This window comes from Oncorhynchus mykiss, chromosome 10 (genome assembly GCF_013265735.2).
Source record: "Oncorhynchus mykiss isolate Arlee chromosome 10, USDA_OmykA_1.1, whole genome shotgun sequence".
Taxonomy (NCBI): Eukaryota; Metazoa; Chordata; class Actinopteri; order Salmoniformes; family Salmonidae; genus Oncorhynchus; species Oncorhynchus mykiss.
In genome coordinates, this window is record NC_048574.1 from 43542649 (window position 1) to 43564954 (window position 22306).

Genomic DNA, 22306 nt, shown 5'->3' on the forward strand with positions numbered 1-22306 from the left:
ATGGCCCTTATCGGACACTGCACTATTACATTAACTTGGCCCACTGTGTTTTTCTTCCAGGCAAACAAGTACAGAGAGAGCAGGTGCGGTGATGTGATAAGAGCTATGCATATGTGCTGTGCGCATGCAGGTGAGAAGTCTGCTGCTCAGGGTTTGCATATGAACAAGTCTCAAATGTATATTCTTTCTACAGCTTATTAGCGTACACCTAATATGTTCCCACTATTGATGATGCTTATTATGCATTAAGGTTGAACCAAAAGACTACATGTAACATATCAAATATAAAACAATGTATGTTGATGCTAATATTATGCACAATATTACATTGTTTCTATATGATAATAGCCTAATATTTAATATGCCATAAACTGTTGAATAGTTTCACTAATTAACTTAATCATTATGACACACCCCTCACTATTGTCATTGGTTACACTAATTGCACTGTCTACATAACCTGGTTCAAGTATTCATGACATTAGCCTGACAAAAGCACAGTGATGGCAAAATGTTGGTAAATACCCAATAATTTACTGGGAGTTTATATATGGAGTGTGCCACAGTTTAGGGTTTGTGAGGGAACAGAAGTCAACAGAGCCTAAATGCCCCACTGCATCCTGACATGATTGCGGACACTTGAAACTGTAGAATATAATGACAATGCTTCTAATGCAGGGATTGGCAACACCCGTCTTTGGAGGCCGGAGTGCTGACACACTTAACCCATTCCTCACAAACACAGCTGATTAAACTAATTACATTTTTAACTGAAGATCATGATTAGTTGATTGGTGTCACAGTTGTGTTAGCCGGGGTAAATGTGTGACACCACTCAGGCCCCGAGGACTGGAGTTGCCCATCCGTGTTGTAATGTAATAGAGTTGTTTATATTGACAGTCAATTATCCTAGGAGGACGCAGTCAGTAAAACTCAAACAAAATCATTCTAAAAGACAATTCACTTGATTACTTCTCCCAGAATGATACATTTTGCTTGTAACAAAATATTGCATTTTAACAGTGAAAAATACTATTAAAGCTTTTGACAGCACATTTTACACTTTTCTAATGCTAAGTACTTAGGCAAGGGTTGCATTGAGAATAACAAACATTGGAGAAATAATTAGAGGAAACTAATTTCTATCAGTGTATTTGTCATCCCATATGTTCCATACAAAGGGCTATTGATATCTTCCATGTATTACATTCATAATTGTCCATAGTTGTTTGTGAAACAGAAGCTAGGCAAGGGTGTATTCATTAGCCTGATTATTGTAAAATGTTTGGTCTATTGCAAAAAGCTCTGCAACAAAAAAACATTTACGAGGAAGCAAACAGAACCTACCTGAATTTTTCAGAAAGAACAAACTTGTTTTCACTGCAAAACATTTTCCGTTTGGAGTAAACAGGTTCCGTTGCACTACATTTTACAACAGAATCCAAATAATGAATACACCCTAGTTTTTGATAATGCGCACAGCCTGTACTTACACACGACACGCCTCACTCTTAAGGAGGGAATTAGAAAGCCAAATCATATGTCCAGTCTTGCCGTCTCACTCCTTGGTCTCAAATAAATACTTCACACGCAACCTCCTGCACTGGTAAATAAGTCAATACTATTGGGGACGGTTAATATGCACCCATGATTTTCTTTGAGTTATACTTTGAAATGTCACTGATTTTCAGGTAAGAATATAACTTCAAATACCATTCAAACCTGCGTTACTGTGGCCTAGTCCTGTCATACAATATTTACTCATACATGTACATGCTTTTAACTCAAACCCTTCGGTTTGAAGTAACATTTAAACACATAACAACCTTGTTGATCTTAACTTAGAAAATGAAGGATGTTACAAAACACGTTAAAGGGCTTTGCTCCAGTTCTAGGGTTCTCCCCAAAGAATGTAAGAGGCGCTGCTCCACTATGTATCATAGGCCATTTTTTCTCTAGATTGCAGGAAATGGCAGTTAGAGGTGCGTCATAAATAAATAAATAAACTGAGTCCAAAGGGGGGCACTACACCCCTCCGGGCCACCCCCCAGCCATACTCAGCAGAAACACCTTGTTTTAAAAAATTCCTGGGGAGAACCCTGAGTTCCATCTGAATGCATACAGATAAAACTATTGAAGTGGATCTGAACAATCTCTCAAATAAGTACCATACCAAAACAACCCATAGAAAAACTAAAGCCAATGCTCCTGCCATATGTGCATAGACCATGCATAAACTTTAACCACAGACATAGTATCTAAAAGGCTGTTTTCAAATTGACACATGCCCAAAAACCCACCAAGCCTATGAATTTGCTTGACATATGATATCAATGGAGTCTACTTACATATCTAGATAGCTGCTTAGGTTTAAGCTGTTTTCAGCCTTGTATGAGACAAAAAATATTAAGTAAAGACCGAAATGAGAGGCTCTTAAGAGGCCAAGCCCAGCAGAAATCCCCCAGCAAAACCTCCTGTGAGGATAATATTCTTCTTCACAAATGTCTGCACCTGGTAAGACAAAAAAGATAAAGCACCTTTAAATCGATGGTAAAGTTTTGCAGAGTATTGTTCTTTAACATTGTTCTCTTTTATACTCTGGAGTAAAAAAAAAGGTATAGATGACTTCAAAATCATTTTAGTCCTGAGCATATTAAAACATGAATCAGAGAAGAAACATCCACCATTTTGTAATAGACCATGATAACCCCTTACCTCATCCACTTTTGTCCTGACTTCCTTAGTGGGCTTTTCTGTATTCAACTTCAGCTGCTTCTTGGCATTGTTTACATCACGCTCCACCCTCTTCCAGTCCACTTTGATGTATCCTGTGTGATTGGCAATCTAGAAGGAAATGAATCACACCCACCAATAATGGCAATGTGACTTGGTCATCATAAACATAGAGATGCAGTGCCTATATAAAGTATGCACTCCGTGAACTTTTTTCCAATTTTGTTGCATTACAAAGTGGGATTGAAAGATTATTGTATTTTTTTTGTCATTGATCTACACAAAATATGCCATAATGTCAAAGTGAAAAGAAAATTCTACAAATGTTTACAAATTAAAAAATGAATTTGTTCCATAAGTATTCACCCCTTTGTTTAGGCAAGCCTAAATTAGTTCAGAAGTCACATTTGGCTTAACTAATCACAAAAGTTATATGGACTCTGAGAAATAATAGGGGATGATGACGTTTGAATGACTACCCCTTCCTCTGTCCCCAATACATACATACATACATACAGTGCCTTGCGAAAGTATTCGGCCCCCTTGAACTTTGCGACCGTTTGCCACATTTAAGGCTTCAAACATAAAGATATAAAACTGTATTATTTTGTGAAGAATCAACAACAAGTGGGACACAATCATGAAGTGGAACGCCATTTATTGGATATTTCAAACTTTTTTAACAAATCAAAAACTGAAAAATTGGGCGTGCAAAATTATTCAGCCCCTTTACTTTCAGTGCAGCAAACTCTCTCCAGAAGTTCAGTGAGGATCTCTGAATGATCCAATGTTGACCTAAATGACTAATGATGATAAATACAATCCACCTGTGTGTAATCAAGTCTCCGTATAAATGCACCTGCACTGTGATAGTCTCAGAGGTCCGTTAAAAGCGCGGAGAGCATCATGAAGAACAAGGAACACACCAGGCAGGTCCGAGATACTGTTGTGAAGAAGTTTAAAGCCGGATTTGGATACAAAAAGATTTCCCAAGCTTTAAACATCCCAAGGAGCACTGTGCAAGCGATAATATTGAAATGGAAGGAGTATCAGACCACTGCAAATCTACCAAGACCTGGCCGTCCCTCTAAACTTTCAGCTCATACAAGGAGAAGACTGATCAGAGATGCAGCCAAGAGGCCCATGATCACTCTGGATGAACTGCAGAGATCTACAGCTGAGGTGGGAGACTCTGTCCATAGGACAGCAATCAGTCGTATATTGCACAAATCTGGCCTTTATGGAAGAGTGGCAAGAAGAAAGCCATTTCTTAAAGATATCCATAAAAAGTGTCGTTTAAAGTTTGCCACAAGCCACCTGGGAGACACACCAGACATGTGGAAGAAGGTGCTCTGGTCAGATGAAACCAAAATTGAACTTTTTGGCAACAATGCAAAACGTTATGTTTGGCGTAAAAGCAACACAGCTGAACACACCATCCCCACTGTCAAACATGGTGGTGGCAGCATCATGGTTTGGGCCTGCTTTTCTTCAGCAGGGACAGGGAAGATGGTTAAAATTGATGGGAAGATGGATGGAGCCAAATACAGGACCATTCTGGAAGAAAACCTGATGGAGTCTGCAAAAGACCTGAGACTGGGACGGAGATTTGTCTTCCAACAAGACAATGATCCAAAACATAAAGCAAAATCTACAATGGAATGGTTCAAAAATAAACATATCCAGGTGTTAGAATGGCCAAGTCAAAGTCCAGACCTGAATCCAATCGAGAATCTGTGGAAAGAACTGAAAACTGCTGTTCACAAATGCTCTCCATCCAACCTCACTGAGCTCGAGCTGTTTTGCAAGGAAGAATGGGAAAAAATGTCAGTCTCTCGATGTGCAAAACTGATAGACATACACCAAGCGACTTACAGCTGTAATCGCAGCAAAAGATGGCGCTTCAAAGTATTAACTTAAGGGGGCTGAATAATTTTGCACGCCCAATTTTTCAGTTTTTGATTTGTTAAAAAAGTTTGAAATATCCAATAAATGTCGTTCCACTTCATGATTGTGTCCCACTTGTTGTTGATTCTTCACAAAAAAATACAGTTTTATATCTTTATGTTTGAAGCCTGAAATGTGGCAAAAGGTCGCAAAGTTCAAGGGGGCCGAATACTTTCGCAAGGCACTGTACATCTGTGAGGTCCCTCAGTCAAGTATTGAATTTCAAGCACAGATTCAACTACAAAGACCAGGGAGCTTTTCAACAGCCTCAGTGATTGGTATATCGGTTACATCTTTAAATCAAACATTTACTATATCTTTAAGCATGGTCAAGTTAATCATTATGATGTGGATGATGTATTAAAACCACCCAGACACAAAGATGGAGTCGTCCTTCTGAACTGAGCTGCAGGACAGTAAGGAAACTGATTAACGATGGGAGAAAACTGAGGATGGATCAACAACATTGTAGTGACTCCACAATAATGACCTAAATGACAATGAAAATAACAAGAAAAAAAATACAGATAACAAATATTCCAAAACATGTATATGATACAAGGCATAAATGCAATGTTGACTAGACCAGGTGTGTCCGCGTGCATGTTCATTTTGTCCTTCCACACCAGACACGATGAGGACACGCAGGTTGAAATATCAAAACAAACTCAACCTCCTATATTAATTTGGGGACAGGTCGAAACACATGAAACATTCATGGCCATTTAGCTAGCTAGCTAGATCATTTGTTCAGGGATATAAACAGTGGGCTGTTATTTTATCTGAAATACACAAGGTCCTCTACTCCGGCAATTAAGCCACAGATTCTTGTAATCTTTCCTCCTTCAGTCTTCTTTTGTCTTCATCTTCTTTGAACTTTATATGTCGGTTGAAAACCAACTTTAAGGTGCATTACCATCACCAACTGGACTGGAGTGTGGACCACAGTTCAGCGTTCAATCACCCACCTGGGTATATGCTAGAGGTCGACCGATTAATCGGCCGATTTCAAGTTTTCATAACAATCGGTAACCGATTATGGCCGATTACATTGCACTCCACAAGGAGACTGCGTGGCAGGCTGACCACCTGTTACGCGAGTGCAGCAATGAGCCAAGGTAAGTTGCTAGCTAGCATTAAACTTAGAAAAAACAATCAATCCTAACATAATCACTAGTTAACTACACATGGTTGATGATATTACTAGTTTAACTAGCTTGTCCAGCGATGCAAATAATCAATGCGGTGCCTGTTAATTTATCATCAAATCACAGCATTCTTCGCCAAACGGGTGATGATTTAACAAGCACATTTGTGAAAAAAGCGGTGACAGTTGCACCAATGAACCTAACCATAAACAATGCCTTTCTTAAAATCAATACACAAGTATATTTTTTAAAACCTGCAGTAAAAATGAGATGTTTGATTAACCCACACTGATAACCTCAAGTTATTTTGTAGATGTCACTTAACGGTGTGTATGCTGTTCTTTTTCCCCATGCATACATTGTGTGTGTGTGCCAGTCAAAAGTTGTGTATTTAGTTAAAATAAATTCATGTTAGCAGGTAATATTAACTAGGGAAATTGTGTCACTTCTCTTGCGTTCTGTGCAAGCAGAGTCAGGGTATATGCAGCAGTTTGGGCCGCCTGGCTGGCTTATTGCGAACTGTGTGAAAATCATTTCTACCTAACAAAGACCATAATTAATTTGCCAGAATTTTACGTAATGATGACAACATTGAAGGTTGTGCAATGTAACAGCAGTATTTAGATTTATGTATGCCAGCCGTTTGATAAAATACGGAACGGTTCCGTATTTCACTGAAATAATAAACTTTTTGTTTTCGAAATGATAGTTTCCGAATTTGACCATATTAATGACCCAAGACCCGTATTTCTGTGTGTTTATTATATTATAATTAAGTCTATGATTTGATATTTGATAGAGCAGTCTGAGCGGTAGTAGGCAGCAGCAGGCTCGTAAGCATTCATTCCAACAGCACTTTCCTGTGTTTGCCAGCAGCTCTTAGCAATGCTTGAAGCACAGCGCTGTTTATGACTATCAACTCCCGAGATTAGGCTGGCAATACTATAGTGCCTATAAAAACATCCAATAGTCAAAGGTATATAGAGCGAGAAATAGTCCTATAATTCCTATAATAACTACAACCTAAAATGTCTGGGAATATTGAAGACTCATGTTAAAAGGTACCACCAGCTTTCATATGTTCTCATGTTCTGAGCAAGGAACTTAAACGTTAGCACATATTGCACTTTTACTTTCTTCTCCAACAGTGTTTTTGCATTATTAAACCAAAATTGAACATGTTCCCATTATTTATTTGAGGCTAAATTGATTTAATTGATGTATTATATTAAGTTAGAATAAGTGTTCATTCAGTATTGTTGTAATTGTTATTATTACAAATATATCTAAAAAATAAATGTAATTTTAAATGTTTTGTATTTTTTATTTTATTTTATTATTATTTTATTTTAAAATCGTCCGATTAATCGGTATTGGCTTTTGTTGGTCCTCCAATAATCAGTATCGGCGTTGAAAAATCATAATCGGTTGACCTCTAGTATATGTTCCTAAAAACCAATGAGGAGATTGGAGAGGCGGGACTTGCAGCGCGTCAAGCATCAAAAATAGAACCAAGTTCTGTTTTAGTGCCTGGCTACGCAGATGCTCGTTGACGCGCGCAAGCAGTTTGGATGAAATTATTGGCATGTGTAGATTTATTTTGCAATGCTCACGCACACAAAGCCCTAACAAACAAAATCATTCTAAAAGACAATTCACTTTATTACTTCTCCCAGAATTATACATTTTGCTTGTAACAAAATATTGCATTTTAACAGTGAAAAATACTATTAAAGCTTTTGACAGCACATTTTACACTTTCCTAATGCTAAGTACTTAGGCAAGGGTTGCATTGAGAATAACAAACATTCGAGAAATAATTAGAGCAAACTAATTTCTATCAGTGTATTTGTCATCCCATATGTTCCATACAAAGGGCTATTGATATCTTCCATGTATTACATTCCATAATTGTCCACAGTCGTTTGTGACATTCTAAAATGTTGGATGCTTTAAATGCCAGGATGTCATACTCATTTTGTATTTTCATCTAGTAGAATTCACTGTACACTTGAGGAAGAGAATAGTATTTTTGTTATTCCGTTTCTTGTACTTTTACCCCTTTTTCGTGATATCCAAATTGGTAGTTACAGGCTTGTCCCATCGCTGCAACTCCCCTAAGGACTCGGGAGAGGCAAATGTCGAGAGCCATGTGTCCTCCGAAACACGATCCTGCCAAGCCGCACTGCTTTTTGACACACTGCTCGCTTAACCCAGAAGCCAACCGCACCAATGTGTCGGAGTAAACACTGTACAGCTGGCGACCGAAGGGTGCTTGCAGGCGCCCGGCCGACACAAAGAGTCGCTAGAGCACGATGGGACAAGGAAATCCCAGCCGGTCAATTCCTCCCCTAACCCGGACGATGCTGGGCCAATTGTGCGCCACCTCATGGGTATCCCGGTCATGGCCGGCTGTTACACAGCCTGGGATCGAACCAGGTCTATAGCGATGCAGTGCTTTAGAATGCTGTGCCCCTCAGGAGGCCAGAGATTCGTCTTTGAGTGTGTTGTCAAACCTGTGTGTGAGTTTGACAACAGCTGATAAACAGCTAAGGGGAAGCGCTGTACCAAAATTAACGAATGGTAGGAATCACTGCAACTGTGCATTAGATGTTGCATTCTCAGTAGGTTGAGCCTAGTGTGCTAATATTAGCTACTTACTGCTTTTTATTTTTCTAAACAGTACATTCTAAATAGTATGTAGTATGATTAGTACACAGTATGCAGTTTAAATAAGTAGTAGGCAAGCCAGATTTCGGACACGGCCATAGTCTATGGTCATAACACACCTCCATGTGTCCTAATGAAACATGAGTGTCAGAATCTGTGTTAAATGTGGCTCAATAAATTGGTCAGGTGTCATTTAGAACTAAGGATTATCAAAACAAGAAAATAAATTGATGTAAAGAAGTCGAATCCTACCTGAAGGAAAAAGAAGCCTCCACCCACTGCCGAAGCTGCCAGCTTCCCAACTTTCTGGAACAAATACCCTGCACACCTAAGAGGAAACACAGCAGTCAAACAGAGAACTGCCAAGTAATTTAACTGGTTAAATTGCACTACCAGATTCTCATGGCTTAGTTCTGTTTAATATTAACACATTCAGGACTGATCGACTCACCAGCCAGACACTCCACCAATGGCAAGCTGGGTGGCAACATTATACTTCTCTGCTACGGGCCCAGAGTTCTCGCCAAATATTTTGTTCCACCATCTCTGTTTCTTGGCATACTCTACTACGTCCATGACTTCAAAGGTCTCCTCACTCTTATCTAGAAGAACAAGTCATAATTAAAAATGTGTCATACGCTTAATCGTCCTTGGCTCACATGACCTTGAAAGACACTGAAATGCATGTTGGATGGCCTCAACAGTAGAAATAATGTGTGCATTGTGTATCTTACGCCACGCCGGATGCCAGACAGTTAAGTTAGGTGGTTGTTTTAGGGGGTAGATCTGCATAATTTCCAATCCCCACATATACTCCCAGCTTATACATACATTTTACAGACATTATATTTTACAGACATTATATTTTATATTAGTTATCTTTTGTTATTTTTAGTCCCACCATCCAGTTTCGATTTCCATTTGCTATATACATTTAACTGTGCTATTTCACCAAAGTTCTGAACCTTTCTATTGACATAGTCTACAGATTGCAAATTAAAGAAGGAAATGTTTGATAAGAGTATTATATTCTTTTTCGATTTACTGACTTTTCAAATCACCCAGCAGTGCTATTTACAGAGTTAGCTCCAGGTTGCAATTATTCAAAAACAAGCTACATACGAGCAGTACCAAAACAAGTGATGTAATGATTCTGTCTAGTTGCAGCAAAATCTGCTGAGCATTCTATTGGTTGCAAGAATTTTGTATAATCATTTTAAATGAAAAACTAAGTTTTGAATCCAGCGTTGTTTTGTGTATCAGTTCATGAACCATGTGCCATGGAATTGGTATATTTTTGGTTTTGGTTTTTGACCTAGCTGATTCAAATTATCAACTACTCGTCAAACTTTGATCATTTGGGGCCTCCCGGGTGACGCTCTGGTTAAGGGTGCTGTACTGCAGCGCCAGCTGCGCCACCAGAGACTCTGGGTTCGCGCCCAGGCTCTGTCGTAACCGGCCGCGACCGGGAGGTCCGTGGGGCGACGCACAATTGGCCTAGCGTCCGGGTTAGGCCGGTAGGGAAATCCTTGTCTCATCGCGCACCAGCGACTCCTGTGGCAGGCCGGGCGCAGTGCGCGCTAACCAAGGTTGCCAGGTGCACAGTGTTTCCTCCGACACATTGGTGCGGCTGGCTTCCGGGTTGGATGGCGCTGTGTTAAGAAGGAGTGCGGCTTGGTTGGGTTGTGTATTGGAGGACGCAACCTTCGTCTCTCCCGAGCCCGTACGGGAGTTGTAGCGATGAGACAAGATAGTAGCTACTAAAACAATTGGATACCACGAAATTGGGGAGAAAAAGGGGTAAAATAAGAAAATAAAATAAAAATTAAAATTTGAAGCCGCTATGTTGTTAAAAAAAACAACAAAAAAAACATGCTCCTCTTGGGGCCTAGAAGACCAAGAATGGGAAAAGCTGCATTAAGTACAAGCCTAAAATAGACCAGCCCAAAGACATCTAATAGACCAGAATAGATAAAATAAGAAAATAAAATAAAAATTAACATTAGAAGCCGCTATGTTGAGTTCAAAAAAAAAAAAAAAAAACATGCTCCTCTTGGGGCCTAGAGGACCAAGAATGGGAAAAGCTGCATTAAGTACAAGCCTAAAATAGACCAGCCCAAAGACATCTAATGGGTATCGATTTCTCATTCAGTCAGACGGACTTGTGATTAGCTCAGTAGAGCTAATGCTTGACCCAGCTTTGTCTGGGTCAAGAACACACACACTGGCCTGGCAGACACCAAATCTTTGACATATCCTGCAAAACAGTGTAACCCTTTCATTCAGTTTTATGGAATTGTCCTGTTAATAGTTTCAAATAGTATCCCTTTTCCCCCCTCCTTGGCATTATCAGTGATACTAGAAGATTCTACAAATACACTGAACAAAAAATATTAAAAAATGCAACATGTAAAGTGTTGGTCCCATGTTTCATGAGCTGAAATAAAAGATCCACAAGCTGTTCCATACGCACAGAAAGCTTATTTCTCTCAAATTTTGTGCACAAAATTTGTTTACATCCCTGTTAGTGAGCATGTCTCCTTTGCCCAAGATAATCCATCCCCCTGACAGGTGTGGCATGTCAAGAAGCTGATTAAACATGATTACCTTGTGCTGGGGACAATAAAAGACCACTAAAATGTGCAGTTGTCGTCAGAACACCACAAATGTCTCAAGTTTTGATGGAGCATGCAATTGGCATGCTGACAGCAGGAATGTCCACCAGAGCTGTTGCCAGAGAATTTAACATTCATTTCTATACCATAAGCCACCTCCAACAATTTTTATTTTTTTTGCAGTACGTCCAACCAGCCTCTCAACTGCAGACCACTTGCAACCACACCAGCCCAGGGCTTAAACATCAGGCTTCTTCACCTACGGGATGGTCTGAGACCAGCCACCCGGACAGCTGATTAAACTGGGTTTGCACAACCAAAGAATTTCTGCACAAACCATCTCAGTGAAGCACATATTCTCACCTTCGATGGCCACTATCACGCTGGAGAAGTGTGCTCTTCACAAATTAATCCCAGTTTCAACTATACCAGGCAGATGTTTGGTGTTGTGTGGGTGAGTGGTTTGCTGATGTCAACATTGTGACCGGAGTGCCCAATGGTAGCAGTAGGGTCATGGTATTGGCAGGCATAAATTACTGACAACGAACACAAATTGCATTTTAAACCAATGGCAATTTGAATGCAGAAATACAGTGACGAGATCCTGAGGCCTATTGTCGTGCCATTCATCCACCGCCATCACCCCATGTCACAAGGATCTGTACACAATTCCTGGAAGCTGGAAATGACAGGTTTTAATGGCCTGCATACATGTCACCCATTGAGCATGTTTGAGATGCTCTGGTTAGACGCGTACCACAGCGTGTTCCAGTTCCCCCCAATATCCAGCAACCTCGCTCAGCCATTGAAGGGGAGTGGGACACCATTCCACAGGCCACAATTAACAGCCTGATCATCTCTAAGCGAAGGAGATGTCACCCTGCATGAGGCAAATTGTGGTCACACTTGATACTGACTGGTTTTCTGATCGATGCCCCTACCTTAATCTTTTTTTTTTTTAATTAAGTATCTGTGACCAACATTTGCATATCTGTATTCCCAGTAATATGAAATCCATAGATCAGGGCCTAATTTATTTATTTCAATTGACTGATTTCTTATTAACTGTAACTCAGTCAAATCTTTGAAATTGTTGCATGTTTCGTTAATATTTTGGTTCAGTGTAAAACAAGTAGGCGGGGTCCTATAACATGGCCTTCCTTCACACTAGCCCCCCATATGAGACCTCCGCAGTTGTCAGTAAACAGTCAGACATACTGTAATGTCATAACAGCTAAGGAGTAATACATTTTCGATGTGATTGAACTAGCCCAATGTTTGTCGTAGTATGTAAAATGTTGTAGCTAGCTAGTTCAGTAGTTAGCCTACCAAAGCTAGCTACCAACCAACACACCCAGGGCACTGGAACCTAGCTAGCAACATGGAGTTAGTAAGCATCTCATTTGACAAAATACGTAGCACTCCCACCCTGAATAGCAGGCGTGGGGACTAACAAACGAAGGACGCTGGTCCGCATTTCGACTATCCGTTTGCTAGCTAACTGCGATTGTTAGCATAAAACGTTACACATTCTACCTTAGCTAGCTAACCTTCCGAAGGACAACCGTGTTCATGTGCATTAGCGTAACTGCATTTGTTTGATGATATTTTACCTCTTTACTCAGATTAAAGACTACATTTTGTGAAATAGGTAGCGATGGCAATATATTTAAAATATTGATATTGCTAACTTGTTTCTCACCTTTATTCTTTTCGGCCATGTTTCTCAATACATTTGGTTGTAACCCAGCCCATCCGACATGTCACGTGTTTCACAAAATTGGCCCGTACCATTTCGATGAATAGGGCCTTTACACACATCCTACCTTTCTGGTGTTCATTAGACCATAGCTCAATTGAGGGTTTCCCAAACTCGGTCGTGGGCCCCTGGGTGTACGTTTTGTTTTTTGCCCTAGCACTACACATATTGACTTTCTTCACACGCCCACCTCTTATATCTCACGCATTGGAAAGTACTGATTTTATTTTTCTAATCAATCCATTGTATATAGTGTGTTAACTTTTCAACTGTGCTCCAAATCATTTTGAAATAGGAGCAACTGAGACCGCAATTTAACATCAAGCACGGAATCTCTATCATTGTCCTATCTTGCGGTCTAGCAATGTAAGGATTTTAATTTTAAAGTAGCGCCCCTCAAGATTAGAGTGGAGCTGAATGGAGAGCAAGGTTCTCTGCTGAGTTTATGTGCTGAGAGGACAGTGCACCGTCTAGCCATACTCCCAAGTACTTGTATGAGGTGCTCAAGCTCTAAACCCTCAGAGGTAGTAATATCACCTGTGGGAAGAGGGGCATTATTCTTACCAAACCACATTACTTTTGTTTTGGAGGTGTTTAGAACAAGGTTAAGGGTAGAGAAAGCTTGTTGGACACTAAGAAAGCTTTGTTGTAGAGCATTTAACACAATCCGGGAGGGGCCAGCTGAGTATAAGACTGTGTCGTCTGGATATAAATGGATGAGAGAGCTTCCTACTGCCTGAGCTATGTTGTTGATGTAAATTGAGAAGAGCGTGGGGCTAAGGATTGAGCCTTGTGATACTCCCTTGGTGACAGGCAGTGGCTGAGACAGCAGATTTTCTGACTTTATACACTGCACTTTTTGAGAGAGGTAGTTAGCAAACCAGGCCAAAGACCTCGAATAGGCACCAATACTCCTTAGCCGGCCCACAAGAATGGGATGGTCTACCCTATCAAACGCTTTGGCCAAGTCAATAAAAATAGCAGCACAATCTTACTTAGAATCAAGGGCAATGGTGACATCATTGATGACCTTTAAGGTTGCATTTGGTTTATTGTAGTGGAAGATTGATGTAATCTTGTCTTCAGATTATTTTATTATCAATTTACTTTATTTAGTCTGATCAGTTGAACAATTATCATTCTTAACATTGGGCTAAAATAAAGGGTAGTTAGTGTGCTTGTCAGCAAGAACACTACTGTTATTCCCCACACGAACAGTATTTTATTATCCCTCTTCTTCCCAATTTTGGCAGTGTTATCATAGATTTGGAATCTGATATTTGAAAATGAATAATTTGAGGCTATGTATTTTTGCAGTTTTTGCAGTTTTGAATAATTCCTACAAATAAGGATTGGATATTAAATGCTCCAGGCCTAGAATATAATTTTTTACATTTTAGCTCTGTGCACATGCTAGGCAGAGATGGTAGGGTGACTCACAACGCATCATATTTGTTCTATGTAAAGTAAGATGATGGCAAGGATCTTCAACTAGTAGGCTTAAACCACTAGAATATTGATTAGATTGAGTGATAGAAGGTTGAGTGATTTGTTTTTGAGAAATGTATTGTTATTACAAGAACATTTTCAAATACCCATCACTTGAGAAATAGCTCAGGGGTGGCCAACCCTCCTGGAGAGCCAGCGGGATTTTCTTCCAGGCCTATTTTTAAAAAGATAGTTCACCAAAATTACAAAAGACAAAATGTTTGTGTCATTACCTTGAAAGCAGTCTATGGACAAGGAGACTGCAATCTATGATTGGTTAACCACTGCCATCAACCATTAATTAGTATTTCCTGTGCAGAGCATTCCCACTGACCATCCCACTGTTTCTCCCATTTGCCTGTCTCCCCATCTAATTTCATTACTGTCTGAGTAAAGTGTCAAACCACCTAAAAAAGTATGTTTGCAAAAATATTAGTATACCTTAAATTCAATTCCCCCAAAATCCCAAAGCAACAAAGTTGTGGAATTTTGAGTGTTCATTTAATGTTCAAAGCATTCTGAATACACCTGACCCCCCCCCCCCCCCCCCCCCCCCATCCTGGTCATAGGCCTAAGCCATGTCAAAATACACAGAATTCCAGGAAATTAGCTTTAAAACACTACAACTTTCCTGGTGAGGGACCCCCATCTGGGTAAAATCTCACTCCAAGCTTTCTTCCAAGTTGGACACCCTGGTTTGAAAACTTGATTAAAGTGTTGAGACAACTAATATACTTTTGTGTTTTTGTTATTTTGAATGTATCCAAGTGAGAAAGAATGGAAATGTTCCAAGTGAAAGTAGAGCAGAGGAGACAGTGTTTTTTTTGGCTAAGAAAGACTGCATCTCAATAGTCTAAAGTGGCTTCCTCTTCTCATCTCTGTCCCTTCATCACACAAGTCTAGCAGACCCCAATAAATAATAACCAACACGGTACTTAGTCAAAGGTGTGTTTTATTAAACAAGAATACAGTTGGCATAATGGTCCCCATACCTATTGATGTGCTCAGTTTGGGCACATGCAGCTTATAATGTCATTACTGACCCAGTAATCAGATGTAGCTGTACTTTGATCACACAGACCTTACACTGAGTACTGGGTGAGCCATGGACATCTTGGTGTTAGTGACCCATGTTGAGAGTTCAGATCCGTCTTGAAGGCGCCTGCAGCTCAATGGCAATTGAAATATTTCCAATCTTTGAGCTGTGAAAATCTAACCATTCTCTTTCATAAAAATAGATGGCAATGCACATATTTTAACCATGCTAACCTGGCAATTTAAAGGCAAATGTTTGCCTTATTGATTACAAACAACCACTTCTTGAGCCCAAGAAACACTTGGAAAAGATACAATAATATATTCTTTATTAAAATTGAATCCAGTTTTACATCTCCATTAACTTTGAGTTACAGTACATATCATTGCAGCAAGGTTTGTCAGAAGCCCAATCTCACATATTGTGTTTTACATGCTGTTTTAAAGTGAAAGTGTCTATATCTTTGTAGGACGGAGAAAGGAGCGCCATGCCCCAGTTATCATTCAGAGAGTTGACATATTTATTTCCAAAGAGTGTCCACACTACCTTTACAACATTCATTCACACATTCATTTCTCAGGAGGAAATGTCCTGTTCATTAAGGATGGGTGATGTCTGTTCATTGGATGGTTCATGTTACCATGTCACATTTACCAAATCTGACTTTTAATGTTAATGACACAACCTTTACTTCCATATTTAATGAATGTAGGGTCAGAATCTTATCTTTTCATCTTTATACAAATTAGCTACATTTTATTCCAACTATATAGAATCTAAAATCTACTTTCATGATGATTCCTTTTCAACCACTAGATATGTGAAACAGCCAATAATTGCTTTTTAAAGACTTAAACTATACAAGAGGCTGCAATACATTTATTCTCCTGCAGCTTGTTATTTCATAAATATTATTTCACCATTAAAGCTGTATGAACATTCAAGATGAAACAATTTCTTCATAGACCTACCCGCTGGTTTGTGTGGACCTGTCTCCACCTGAATCTCTCGTTTGGTGCCTCTCTGCAGCACTGCCTATTGCTCCACATCCTTCCTGCTTCAGTAGACCCCGAATTCTAAGAAGTAAAAGGTTACTTCCTCGGTTGCAGAAGAGAGTCGTTTAAACATTGAGTTGCCCTATGTTTGTGTTGTCTGAGAGGACAGGTTCCTCTGGGTTGCCTTGAAAAGTTTGTGTGACAGTGGAGGGGACAGTGACTATGGTTTAGTAATGTCACACTCGATCAAATTTCCCCTGGGTCTCTCCCGGCACCTGGATGGGAATTATGAATTAGTCAGCTTTTAGGGAATGTCCCCACAGCCAATTCTTGTAGCTCTTTGACGCACTTACGCTCAATATTTACATAACTTGTGTGTCATTATGAACTTTATTAGCAGGGAGTTTAATAACCACATTTTATTTTAAACATTAGCAGTTGGATTAGTACTTGCTTCATAATATTGCTTCATAATACTTACTGGGTTAATATTTAGTGTCAAGATAAGAGAGAACAGTGTTTCATTTGACATTGTCAATGGATTGTGTATTATGACTTCAGATTTTTGTGCTTTTTGCAAATGTTCTGTTGTCTTTTTTTCCCATAAGAACAGAATACAACAGTAGTGACTATGTTCTTTGTTACAGACAATAGATCATGTTAGTGAAAGTTTTAGTTGCGTTTTAGTTGTGTTGTTCTTTGTCCTCTCTCTTGTTACTACAGTATCATTGCCATGATAATAATAAACAAGGATGAGGCCATAAGACCAGGGTGATGTACATTCCTTTAAGAACAAAAAACAGTAAAGGAGCATTTTTATTTCATGAATACATTTCATATTCACATTTTTACAGACTTTCAGAAGAATCTGTTAAAAAAACAAAAACAATTAAGGTTATTATGATCACAACTTTTTCTGAAAAGTTTATCAGACTTGTTATGACTTTATTCTTGAAACTTCAGTACAGGTGTTGTGTGATGACCACAAGATGACAGGCTCGTAACACATTTGCCAGACAGTCATAGAACTGGCCCTAACGGTTGATGCTGGGACAGTATTGATGGGAAGGATATCTTAATATGAACTTTTTTACCAAAGTTAGAATAGCAGGAAATGAGCTTAAACTGGGGGTTTCTCTCTCCAATGCCAAGAGCTGAACCTTTAAAATGTTCCTTCCAAGAAACCGAGATTTGTTACTTCCGGCCTTGTACACGAAGTCATGGTAAAACTCCTTGTATGCAATTTATTATCTCACTCGCGTTGTGTTCTGATTATGAGGGGGTCACTGATGAATTTGCTATCACAAAAGGGGTCTGTGGCCCAAAAAGTTTCAGAACCCTAGGGCTAAGGGTTAGGGAAAGGGTTAGCTAACATGCTAAGTAGTTGCAAAGTAGCTACAAAGTAGTAAGTAGATAAAGTTTAATAATACAAAATAAAATTAAAGACACTTATTACAAATGTTTATGCCTTTGATATTACTGGACATTTCCAAGTATGGATTGTATGTTTTGACATAAAAAAAACTTTTTACAACAGCGAGAGTGTGATGGGTGGGGGCGAAGTTGACCTCCTGTGATCTCATAATCTTTTCAAGAAATCAGAATTTAATTATTTTCGCTGTGCACTCCATTAGAAGTTTTTCATTTGCATAAACATTTTGGTGAATCATACTGACACCAGCATCCATAGAGGGGAAACTTTTTAGTGTTTTGAAGCCCAAAGTACAGCAAGTAACTGCTCATCACTACCGCCCACCCCAGAGTGTGGGTGGGGCTTTTTTCTGTCTGTATATACATTGTCTTTGATGTTCACTGGGAGGGAGCCAGTATTAGATCAGACTAAAACATCAGGCTTTTGTTGGTAAAACCAAAGCACAGATTAAGTCAAGACAGGGTGGCACATTTACCTTTACATCTTGGTTGCATTCTCTAATCCTAGCTACTTAATGTTCAGTGCAAATGATATGCAAGTTCTGAGCCAAAAAGTATATTCTTGTAAAAAAAAAAAAAGCCATTGCTGCATGAACCCTACAAGTCCATTGTATGGATTATCCATCTCCTGTAGGTTCTCTCCATGGACAGGTGGGAAAGCACAAGCTTCAGGGAGGGGAGTGCAGACATGGAGTGATATCAGATGATATGTCCTCCTATGAAATTTCCTGGGTCACTTCAGCTGTGAAGAAAAATGAAAACCACTAGAGGGCGTGCACGCACTAATAATGAGGGGGTTTGATTCATCTCGTCTGGGTTTGTGGGTAAAAAAATTGCCTTAATTTATTGAAAAAAAGCATACTTGATGGGGAAGACTTTTGCTAGGGTACAAAGTGGGGTTATTTGGACAAAGTATATAAGGCAATGCAAGTGAGATTTTACATGCTCATGTTAATGTGTACATCAACGTCATTGGTGTCCACATCACCAACAATCTATCATGGTCCAAACACACCAAGACAGTTGTCAAGAGGGCACGACAACACCTTTTCTCCCACAGGATACTGAAAAGATTTGGCATATGTCCTCAGATCCTCAAAAAGTTCTACAGCTCCACCATCGAGAGCATCCTTACCGGTTTGGTAACTGCTCGGCATCTAACCGCAAGGCGCTACAGAAGGTAGTGAGTACGGCCCAATACATCACTGGGGCCAAGCTTCCTGACATCCAGGACCTATACACAAAAAATTGTCAGACTCCGGTCACCCAAGTCATAGACTGTTCTCTCTGCTACCGCACGGCAAGCGTTACCGGAGCGCCAAGTCTAGGTCCAAACCACCCCTTAGTTTTTACACTGCTGCTACTTGCTGTTTATTATCTATGCATAGTCCCTTTACAAATTAACATGACTAACCTGTACCCCCGCACAGTGACTCGGTACCGGTACCCCCTGTATATAGCCTCATTATTGTTATGTACATTTTCTTGTTGCTTTATGATTGATTAGATTTTTTTTAAACTTTAGTTTATTTAGTAAATATTTTATCAACTCTATTTCTTGAACTGCATTGTTGGTTAAGGGCTTGTAAGTAAGCATTTCACGGTAAGTTCTACACCTGTTGTATTCGGCGCATGTGACCAATAACATTTGATTCGATATACAGCCCAAGATCATAATCAGTTGTGTTATGTAATGTTTAACCATATACCTGATGAGGTTATGTATGTTCTCCTGGGATTATTTAATACGATTTCAAGTGAGGGGGTTATACCTATCCAGGCTGTATCCCAACCGGACGTGAATGGGAGTCCCATTGGGCGGCGCACAATTGGCCCAGCATCGTCCGTGTTTGGCCGACGTAGACAGGCATTGTAAATAAGAATTTGTTCTTAACTGACTTACCTAGTTAAATAAAGGTTCAATAAAAAATAAAATAAAAATTACCTTCTGGTTGGAAACGTGCAGTAATATTACCATTTGAAAAGCCTGGTAAGGACCCTTCATGTGCTGATAGTTACAGACCAAAAGCACTGACCTCTAACTTGTGTAAACCGATGGAAAAGATGATAGTTAACAGATTGTCCTATTTCCTGGAACATAGAGGTTTATTGAGTCAATGTCAAAGTGGATTCTGTAGAGGTAGATAGATCTACTTTGGATGCATTAGTAAAGGTGAGCAATGAAGTTCAAAAAACTCTGGTCATGAAAGAAGTATTTTAAATATTAAATATTACATACATATTTTTTGACATTGAAAAGGCATATGACACTATATGGAGAGAGCCTACTGATTAAGATAGAAATATTTGGTATTGGTGGGAGATTATATAACTGGATTTTGGACTTCTTATTTAATCAATCTTTTCAAGTTAAAATGGGATCCATTTTATCTGATGCCTACGGAGTTGACAATGGTATTCCTCAAGGCAGTGCTATCAGTCCTATTTTCTCCAATATTATGATTAACGATGTATTTTTGAATGTAGGTAGGGGCATTGGGGCTTCTCTATATGCTGAAGAAGTAGCTATTTGGAAGGAAGGAAGCTATTTGGATTTATTCAACAAGCTATAGAGGATGTTGAAACATGGTCGATTGACTGGGGTTTTAAATGGCCAGGTCTTGCTGTATGTTCTTCTCCTCGAAGAAAGTTGTTGAAAATATACAGTTGTTTCATTATGGACAGTCTATGAGGAGGGTTTTTAAGTACAAATATTTGGGTCTTTGGTTCAATGAGCGATATACATGGAAAGATCCTGCCATAAATGTTGAAACAAAGTGTAAGAAGGTGGTGAATCTTATGCACTCTCTGGTGCTGACAGACAATCGTTGATGGATATTTATAGAGCTCAGATCAGGACGCCAATTGACGATGGGTGTATAGTTTTTGGAACAGCGACGAAGACTTGGCTTCAGAGGCTGGACAGAATCGAGTATATAGCTTTAAGGATATGTATTGGTTCATTTAAATCAACATCTGTATCAAATAAAATTGTATTTGTCACATGCGCCAAATACAACAGGTGTAGGTAGACCTTACTGTGAAATGACTACTTATAAGCCCTTAACCAACAGTGCATTTCAAGGAAGATTTAGCAAATACTTAAGTAAAAAATTGTCAAAAGTAACACAGTAAAATAACAATATTGAGGCTATATACACGGGGTACCGGAACCAAGTCAATGTGCGGGGGTACAGGTTAGTCGAGATAATTTGTACATGTAGGTATGGGTAAAGTGACTATGCATAGATAATAAACAGCAAGTAGCAGCAGTGTAAAAACAAGGGGGGGGGGGGGGGTCTATGCAAATAGTCTGGGTGGTCATTTGATTAATTGTACAGCAGACTTATGGTTTGGAGGTAGAAGCTGTTAAGGAGCCTTTTGGACCTAGACTTGGCGCTCCGGTACCGCTTGCCATGCGGTAGCAGAGAGAACAGTCTATGACTTAGGTGACTGGAGTCTTTGACAATTTTTGGGGCCTTCCTCTGACATCGCCTAGTATAGAGGTCCTAGATGGCAGGAAGCTTGGCCACAGTGATGTACTGGGCCCTACGCACTACCCTCTGTAGCGCCTTACGGTCTGTCGGCTGCCGAGCAGTTGCCTTATTAGTAGAGGTAGGTGAGATTCCTTTGGATATACAGCGTAATAAATTGTCATTAGCTTATTGGGTAAGGCTGAAAGGCTGTGAGGTTGATCATCCCACTGCTTTTGTTCTAGATGACTGTAGGGAATATACTATTAGACTAGGCAGTGGTTTTGGTTGGATAGTTGGAAAGCTTGCTGATGAGAGTAGTTTGAGGGAATTGGAGGTTGGCCCTTCTGTGGTGATAAGGGATGTTCATCCATGGTTAGTCCCAGATCCTGTTGTTGATCTAACCTTGGTAAAGAAAATAAAAGATTTGTCAGAAGTCAGTGATATAGGGAAACTGGTTTACAATTACATTGGAAGAAGTTTTAAAGCATTTTTACAGTTTTTCACACCAGAGCAAGGATTTACATTCCTGAGTTTGATGTGGAGATATATAGAAGACTAACAAATTAACTGTCAGTATACTCAGTTGAACTGTTGGATAGTAGTTGCTCTCAAATCAAAATCAAATAATTAAGGAGCAACAATAAAATAACAGTAGTGGGGCTATATACAGGGGGTACCGGTACAGAGTCAATGTGTGTGGGCACAGGTTAGTCGAGGTAATTGAGGTAATATGTACATGTAGGTAGAGGTAAAGTGACTAGATTGAGGACGTTCAACCTGTCTGAATTATAACATGCTCAGATTCCCTGTCTGTATTGAATAGTGTATCAGCTGGCAAATCTAATAGGAGTGACCTACTATTGGAGGAATTAATGTTATTATGGAGAATTGAGAGAATGGGTGTAGTACTAAGATTCTACTGGGTCCCAGTCCATTTGTGTGTGGAAGTTAATAAAATTGTAGACCAGATGGTCAAAAGAGCTTTAAACAAGATAAAATTGATATTAA

General features: G+C 39.5%; 1 protein-coding gene across 1 annotated transcript; it reads right to left on the reverse strand.

Annotated features, from left to right (window-relative positions):
* Positions 1-512: 512 nt before the first annotated feature.
* LOC110533957 (FUN14 domain-containing protein 1A) lies at positions 513-12953 on the reverse strand. The gene is made up of 5 exons (XM_021618554.2): positions 12816-12953; positions 8950-9100; positions 8751-8826; positions 2716-2844; positions 513-2511 (listed from the first exon to the last, which is right to left on the reverse strand). The coding sequence occupies exons 1-5, from the start codon at positions 12832-12834 to the stop codon at positions 2434-2436; spliced, it is 453 nt and encodes a 150-aa protein (XP_021474229.1). The 5' UTR covers positions 12835-12953; the 3' UTR covers positions 513-2433.
* Positions 12954-22306: the final 9353 nt, after the last annotated feature.

Coding starts and splice junctions, on each gene's coding strand:
- LOC110533957 (XM_021618554.2), bottom strand. Junction 8,827..8,949: donor ATTGGTGGAGTGTCTGGCTG/GTGAGTCGATCA, acceptor GTTTCCTCTTAG/GTGTGCAGGGTATTTGTTCC. Junction 2,512..2,715: donor TCAGGACAAAAGTGGATGAG/GTAAGGGGTTAT, acceptor TTGTCTTACCAG/GTGCAGACATTTGTGAAGAA.